The sequence below is a fragment of the Phocoena phocoena genome, chromosome 1 (assembly GCF_963924675.1).
Source record: "Phocoena phocoena chromosome 1, mPhoPho1.1, whole genome shotgun sequence".
In the NCBI taxonomy this organism is placed as follows: Eukaryota; Metazoa; Chordata; class Mammalia; order Artiodactyla; family Phocoenidae; genus Phocoena; species Phocoena phocoena.
Window position 1 is genome coordinate 125,174,834 of NC_089219.1, and position 8,397 is coordinate 125,183,230.

The following is an 8,397-nucleotide window of genomic DNA, read 5'->3' on the forward strand; positions in this document are numbered from 1 at the left end:
AACGGACAGCTGTTCTGCCCTCTTCCTCCTTCCACAAGCCACTGTCAGTTACTGTGTGACCTGTGTGAGACTCCATGGGCCCTCACTCGACTTCTTATCACTTGCTTTGGACTCTGCAGAATTCTAACGTCTGCTGTAAACTCCTTGATTTGAAGGCTGTGACATTTCCTCCTTCCCCTCCATTGCCCCACCTTCATTCGTAAGTGTGACAACCAGAAAGAATTTGGGCCGCCCTCCACGTTCTGAAATAGGCTGGTAATATGACAGAATAGGTTTGGTGAGTAGAGTCAGTTGTATCCTGTTCGCGACACTCTGGTTAAGCAGAATAGTAGCTTCATGTTTTTTTCTCTCGTGAAAGTATATCATACAATAAAAACAGTGTAATCTCTTTTATACTGACAACGCTTAGGTAGCCTTTTATTGATCAGGAAGTCTTCCACTGTGTTTAGATTCCTTAGTGACCTGTGAAGGTCTGTCATCATCTTATTTTGTTCGTTTATTTTACAAATGTGTATTGAACACTTATTATATAATAACAACTAAAATTTGTATAATTCAGGTTACAAATCATACACACATACATTATCTCATTAGTTTGACGTTGAAATGGAGTTGGCGTAGAGGGGATTTAATCTAATTCACTTGGACAATTAAACATACAATCCCTTCTGTATACTGGTGTTGTTGACTTAGGATCCAAGGGGAGTGTTTAAGCCTCTGTAGATAATAAAATCTCAGGATTCCGTTTTCTCTTGGTGTTGACAGTGGGACGGAACTGTTTCCCCCGTGTCTAAGCCTTTTTTCCCCCAGCTTACCCTGGAGAAATCCTTCTGTGATAGAAAGGGTTCCATGCTAGTGGTGGTAGTGATTCGGTACTGTTGCCTTCTTTACATACCCTAACGTAATATATCTTATCTTAGTAAAACTTACGTTCATTTATTTGATAAACCTTCATTGAACCTCTCGTACTAGACCCTTAGGACATAAAAGAAATAACTACCACCTTTCCCAGGAGCTCACAGTCTAGTCTGTAAGAAGACAGGCAAACAAGCTATTACTGTAATTATTACACAATACATATAAAATATTCTGGAATGTGAAGGAAGGAGTTCATAATTCTGCAGGTTGGGTATTTGAAAAAGTCTGGGGGAAGTTTCACACAGGGAATAATAGTCGTATCGAGATGAGTAAGCAGAACCATTATAGCTGAAGAACTGGGTGAAGGTGTCCCAAGCAGAGGAACAGCAAGTGTAAATCATGGAACTTGAGAGGACGTGCCGTGCTCACTCGCCGGGTTGTAACTGTACACTCCCTTGAGTGTTCAGTCTAGATAAGCTCCTTGATGACAGAGACTGTGACTGTTTTGGTCACCATTGTATCCTGGAACATAGCAGATATTTAAGAAATGTTTTTATAAACAAATACACAGATCCTCAAGAACGATCACCAAATTCTCTCGCACTGCTTGCCTCTCACTCCCCTTGGTGACACCTGATACACCTCCTAGGGCTCCCAGACCCCCAGGAACACAGTTTGAAATCATTGCAGTAGACCACAGTAGACCAAGATCTTTAGGGTTTTTTCTTTGTACTTTTTATATCTTTGGAATTACATGAATATTCAAAGTTGCGAGTGCTGTGTTTCCTTTACTCTTTGTCTCCAGAGGCAAAAATAACTTTTCTACACACAGCTGTGAACTGATTTTTACATGATGTTCTGAATTATATACATTTTAATCAGTTTTGAATAAAAGGCACTGAAACTTATTTTAATTGTAATAATAAAGGTATTTCGTTTTGTCTCATATCTGTGTCTTCCAGACCGGTTGGAGAGTGACAGATCAGAAGGCTCTGGTCAGGAGAATGAAAATGAGGATGAGGAATAATCATCTCTTATTGGCAAGCACTTAGATGTTCGGAAATTTGTATAAGACATTTATATTTTTTTCTTTACAGAGCTTCAGTGCAATTTTAAGGTTGTGGTTTTTTGGAGTTTTTCCCTTTTGGGGGATGACCTAACATTGGTTTGGAATGATCGTGTGCATGAACTTGGGAGTGTGTGTAAAACAAAACTAGCGAAATGTTTTAAACACTTTTTGCCATGTATGAGGAGTGCTAGAAAATGCGAAGTGCAATATTCTCCCTAACCTTCAAATGTGGGAGCTTGGATCATTGTTGAAGAGTAATTTTCATTATAGTGAAAATGTTGGTTCAAATAAATTTCTACACTTGCCATTTGCATGTTTGTTGCTTTCTAATTAAAGAAGTTGGTTGTTTTAAGATATCCTGACTTTGACTATTTAATGCCTTGATACCTTGACCCACGTTTTCCAAATCTTTTCTTGTAACCTAAGATTGTCTTTCTCTGTTCTTTTCTAGATTAAATAACCTTTTCAGTTTTGACTTCTGTGTGACAGGATCCCATAGAAGAGCTTTTTTTTCATTTCTCCTTTCAAAGTACTTTATCTCCACCCCCAATCATCAACTCTCATGATCAGTGGTCCCTCATTACCTGAGTTCAGGGGTCAGGCTATGAGCAATCCCAGAGCATCATGGATACTCACACACCATATTAGCACAAGCCAGTTCTGAGAGCTCTGGCTTCTAGCCTTCCTTTCTCCAACTTCTAGGTTTCAACTGAAAGTGTTGACCATCCAGTCTTCTAATTCCTGGTCTTCCTCCTCTCTGGTGTCCACCTTCACTCGACTTAAGCCATCCACACCCAGGTCTGTGTCTTACAGGTTACGACTTGAAGCTGCACCTGCAGACTTAACCCTTCAGCCATCCTCTCTCCTGTCTCCTAAACTGTCATGCCCACTCTCGTTGGGCCATGAACAGACTCACAGGTGTGGCCAGGCAAAACATCCCTCTCCCGTGTGGAGACCAGGGATGGCTCCTCCCCGGAAGATGGCTGCAAGCCCAAGGACACCTGATGCTGAGAGAAGACAGATTGGCTTTCTGGACAGAGGAAAAATAACTCTGGTTGGCTCGGTAACTTCAGTTGGACCTCAACATCTAGCTCTTGGCCTGGGCAGGACGCATATGTCTCCATATTAGGAATATGCTAAAGGGTCAAAGGGAAAGAAAGGAGTGAGTTAGAAGTTTAGCCAAACAGGGCAAATGCATGATTTCCAAAAAGTGCCAGGTCTCAGTTTCTGGTACCCAAATAGTTATGTGATCTGCTCAAGCCATGTGACTTCTTTGGGCTTCTGTTTCCTCCTCCCTCAGAGAGAGGTAGTCATATTTGCACCACCTATGTCCCTGGGGCTGTGTTAGGACCCCACGAGAGGTTGAAGGGTTTACAGAATAACTAACTAAAAAGACTAATGCGGCGCATAATATGACACCACATGATATGACAGTAAGAGGGATTATGCTATAGAGAAGTGCTGGAAACCCGACAGCCCAGACTGGAGTACTCAGTGGGGTCAAGGGTGACTCTGGCAGGAAGAGCAAGAGGAGAAAATCGATGGTGTTTGTTCACTGGTGCAGGATGTCGATAGTGGAGGAGGCTGGGCAGGTGGGAGTGAGGGGATTCTGAGCTTTTTGCTCAGTTTTGCTGGGAACCTAAAACTGCTCTAAAACTGTTCTTTTTTTTTTAAACCCAAACATTACAAAGTGGTATTTGTCCAAGGAATCAGGCCCCCTGCCTTTAGCGATTTTGTAGTTTTGGTGTTATATGTTATAAAGGAGCAGGGCAGGCCAGACAAGCAGTCAGGGAGGCAGCTAGGAGAGAAGACATTCTACAGGGGCAGAGTTCACGAGTCCTGGCCGCTTCCATGATCCAGTGTTTGTTGCAGGGGAGACAGTGGACCCCAGGGCTCACTTACCCATTTAGAAAAGGAATGCGGCTTTAGTGGTGGCAGGTGTAGGGTCAGACAAGTGGTGGGCTCTGTGCCTTGAGGCTGTTCCAAGTCTCTGATAATCTACCACCCGCCCTTTGATTTCGGTTATGGGATGGACATATCGAGAGACAGCACTGCTGTTCATTAAACCTCCTTTAGAACTCTGGGTTAACAGTGTTTGTTTGTTGTCTCTTTCTTGATCACTTCCTCGCCACTTAACAATATTCCATGAAGCTCATTTTCTTGCGGGAATTCATGAAAAACACATGGATGGATGTACCCAGGCGACTGTGTTATGGATTGTGCAACAGTTGGCCCCTTCCTGCTCAGTCTCCTTCCTCTCTTTAGCCCACGGGAAGGGAGGCTGGAGACAGAGACATGTCTGTGGAAAACAGGGGTGGGGGTAAAGGGGGAGACACCCAAAAAAGTCCACAAGCTCAAGCGCAAGTTCACAATTTGCACAGCCCTACACAGACCAAAACCCAGATACCTAATCAGGTAAACAAAACTATTCTAAGTACACTCTTACTTTTTGATAAATATTGGTTTATAATAATCCTAAGCATTTTTTAATCTTAAAAATAAGCGTCCAAAAACTTCAAGTGAACTATATTTTAGGATCAGCTGGTCTTTATCTTGACGGTTGGTTTTTAACCACCTTTGCATCCAGGGGTCCATTATCAGAACACAGCATAGGGCTCTGTCCCTTAAGCATGTCCACGTCACTGACAGACCTATTTCCAGCCAGACAGGCTCTTTCCCCTGGCCGCCTGCCCGGGCCTGTGATCCTCCCTAGGACTGTCTTTTCCTTTGGGAGGGTCAGACTCACCAATGATTAGTGATACTTCAAAATGGTGGTGTCAAAAAGAAAAACAGGGCCTTCCTGGTGGCGCAGTGGTTCAGAGTCCGCCTGCCGATGCAGGGGACACGGGTTCGTGCCCGTCTGGGAAGATCCCACGTGCCGCGGAGCGGCTGGGCCCGTGAGCCATGGCCGCTGAGCCTGCGCGTCCGGAGCCCGTGCTCCACAACGGGAGAGGCCACAACGGTGAGAGGCCCGCGTACCGCAAAAAAAAAAAAAAAAAAAAAAAAAAAAGGAAAAACAGAAGTGGCTTTTAATTCTTAAGCTGTTAATACAGCTCAGGAAAATGCTTTCTGAGGGAAATGAACACAGCTTTGCGTACTTTGTTCTCCTAAAAATAACAGTGAGCAGAACTGTGCTCTTGGTAATCTTATGCAGATTTGAGTTTGTGCTTTGAATTCTTTCCAGTGAATCCAGCCACCTTAGGCCTGAAGTTTTTTATAGGTCTGGCAAGCAGATATTCCAGTCTCCCAAACTCCTTGCTTTACAATAGTCCTACCTACCCAGTAAAGCCCTACTGGCCTTCTAATAATGATGACTGTTAACTATCCCTCATCCTCCTCGAGCTGCAGAGCTGGCTCTTTCCTTCTCTCAGTCACATGGCCAAGACCTGGCGTTTCAGCCCCGACCCTGGCTTAATCTCCTTTGAGAACTTGGACAATTCCCTTCACCTCCCTAGGCCTCCTTGGATTCGCTGTGTGCCCCTCCCCAACCCAGAAGGACGGTCCGGCTCTGCCCCCTCTTGTAGTCACATACGACTGTGCTCACAGCCGTTTTCCTTTGCTTCAGGGTGAAAAATGTGATTTCCCTTCACTCTCCCACGGAATTCACCTGGGGTTCTGTGTACACTGTGGGTGGCAGCATGGACTCCTGCCCCTGCACTGCCTCTTCCCTCAGGGGCTCGGAGACTCAGAGAATCTGAACCCCAAAGCCAAGGCCAAGCAGTCGCTGTCACTGCAGGATGGAGCTGCCCTGAGACTCCAGGTCACATCTCAGGGAGAGCATCCCTTCTGGGCTGTAAGGGAGCTCAAAGCTGAGCTTGCGCTTTGATTCCAGATGCCACAGCAGCCTGGGGCTCTACCATCTTCGATAGCCAGTAACAGAAAAGCTCAGTTTCGCCCCTTCAGATCTCCTGAATCCCAAGTGCCACTTAGCCTTTACCCCCTCCTCTCTGTCGTCTCCTCCTTTCTCACCACATCCCTTCATGCTGTACGGCAGACGTGATGATTCCTACGGCAACAACCTTCAACACCTCTTAACTAGGATAACAGTTATCTTTTTAAGATTCTCACTTCTTGTCACCGAGAGCCCTGTAAAACAAGAATAATACACCCACCGGCAGAGTGGAGAAGAAACAGCAGGGGTTCAGCATCAGCTATGCCCCAGGCACTGTGCTGGATGCTCTAATCCACATAATCAGAGGCCCCCCTGGATTCTGTGTCCCCACAGAGAAACAGAATACAAAGTTCATTTTATAGATGAGGAAACGGCAATACAGAAAGATTGAGCAATTAGCCCAAGGACACCTTACTCACAAGCGGCAGCGTGGAATCCGAACCCAGAACGTCCCGTACCAAAGCCTGCCCTATCCCCACTATATCATTTGCAGTGAGATGAAGCATTTGGAAGTGCCCAACTAATGCCTAGCACATGACGGGCACTCAGATGTCTTAACAGGTCAGGCACGTGGTAGGTCCTCACTATGTGCTAGCTCCCTGTCGCATCCTTTTGTAGCTACATCACCTCCACAGTTCCTTCCAGACGGCTGGGGCTCAAGGCTGAACCCTTGTCGTGAGTATATCCTGTGGTCCATCCGTAGACCTGTCTCTAATCTGCAAGTATTTCAAGGACCCACTATCAGGATAGACAAAATACTCATCTAGTTAAATCTGAACAGGCCAGTAAAGTCTCTCACTGTATCAAAGCGCTTTTCCTCCCTCTCCCGTCCACTCCAAACTACCTTGGCCTATTGCAAACACTTGAGTTAGTCTCGCCGTTCACTCAGAGACTACACAGCAGCTCCTTAAATGAGAATCAAAGAACATTAGCACCAGATGGCCCTCGTCTTAACATTCCTCAACCCCGTTTCTACAGCAGTGATTTGCTTAAGCTCACACAGCTGAGCATTGGCGGTACCTGCAACCCCGAATCGGGTCACACTTGTAAGCAAGCTAGCTGGGTGGTCCTTGAAAGGCCGAGGACTGCAGTGGAGACCAGGAGCTCAGAGTAAGTGCTCGAAGCCAGAAGCAAACAAGCCTTCAGCTTTACCCTTAGCTCTTCCCGGTGGGGAACTGCCAGCGGCATCACAGCCACACTGCTGCCACCTAGTGTCGAAGGCCCTGAACTCCAGTCTTGGTGCGTCTGGCCTGGGAAAAGGCTAGGGATTGAGCTGTGTGCTCGGTGGCGTGGGACTCCAGTGCCTTCTGGGTCACACTAGCCCCCAAACCTGGTATCTGGGGTATAGCACTGGGGGCGACCCGCTCAAGTGGCAATCTCTATGAAAGAAGCAGAGATGGGCAACAGTCCTAAACGTGGTCCTGTCAAAACCAGAAGATGCAGGACTGAGGTTTTTACATGAACAAGTGGCCAAGTGTCCCACCTGCCACTGTCCACGTGGCCCCCTCAGGAAGTCCTCAGGCTGCCGCTGCACAGCAGGATAAAGCATTATAATGGGCCTGGGTTCAGCGGGGGCAGTTGGGGTTCTGCACTAAGCACAGGGGTCCTCAAAAATCCTCTCAGAAACCTCAGGGCGTGTGGGGATTATGTCCTCACCCTCTCCCCCAGCCACCTCCTTTTGCTCTCCTTTCTCTTGCTCAGGCTGAATCAAGGAAAATCTGAATTCATGAATACGCAAAATATGGTTCCAGCTGCCAGACATCCTCCAAGGCTTGGCTCAAACAGTCACCTCCTACATGGTGCTACCCCTAACTCCTTCTAACTGGAAATATTCACCTCCCTCTGGAGCCCACAGTTCTTTCTATAATCATGAATGGACTTTGCAATTCGTTAGCCTCAGTCTCTCCCAGGTCTCTCCCTGTACTAGAGTGAAAACGCTTTAGTGTTAGAACTCACAGAGCCTAGCTTGGTGCCTTGCACGCGCTGGATGTGCAGTGTCTGGTAGATGAATAAATAAATGGACCTCGGCAGAAAAGAGGAAACGCGCAGAATGCTTTCAGGAAGTGCAGTATTGCTAGATTGGCTTAGATTCAATCCTAGTGTATCTGAGCTAGTTTGGGATCAGCCAGTGAGGACTTGGAGGCCGGGAGGTGTCTCAGGACTCTCTCCCTAGAGCCCAGCTAAGTACTGTCCAGGGGAAGCACTCTCCAGCCCCTGGGTTGCAAGTCACTTTGCGGCACTCAAAATGCCCTAAGGGGTGGGGGAGGGGCGGCATCGTGGGCTATTCCAACCTAGAGGTAAAGGTCCCTGCCCTGTTCCACCTTGGTGCGTACTAGAAGCTCAGGAGTATGGTCCCTTTAGAAACTAGACAAGGACAAGTGCTAGGAAAAAATACATGCAGAAAACATAAAATGCCCTCAGGTTTCGGAATGCCACCCAGTAGTGACAGCAGAGCCCGAGTGATCTACACATCTCATCGGCAGAACCCAAGGGGGAAAGCTTTCCCACTCCCATCCAGAATGCAGACCAGTGGCTGGCACCCAGCTGACCCACAGGAGTCGCTGACGAGTTTCACCAC

At 46.7% G+C, this 8,397-nt stretch overlaps 1 protein-coding gene across 7 annotated transcripts in view; it reads left to right on the forward strand.

The window, feature by feature from the left end:
* The window catches only part of DCAF6 (DDB1 and CUL4 associated factor 6), a 172,777-nt gene extending 170,496 nt beyond the window's left edge, over positions 1–2,281 (forward strand). For 6 of the 7 annotated variants that reach the window (XM_065874519.1, XM_065874526.1, XM_065874541.1 and 3 more), the window contains one exon: positions 1,821–1,885. In XM_065874519.1, coding sequence (XP_065730591.1) covers positions 1,821–1,885 — 65 coding nt within the window. Of the gene's footprint in view, positions 1–1,820 lie in introns of all 7 variants that reach the window. The other variant, XM_065874548.1, reaches the window with a different exon arrangement.
* The last annotated feature ends 6,116 nt before the right edge of the window (positions 2,282–8,397 follow it).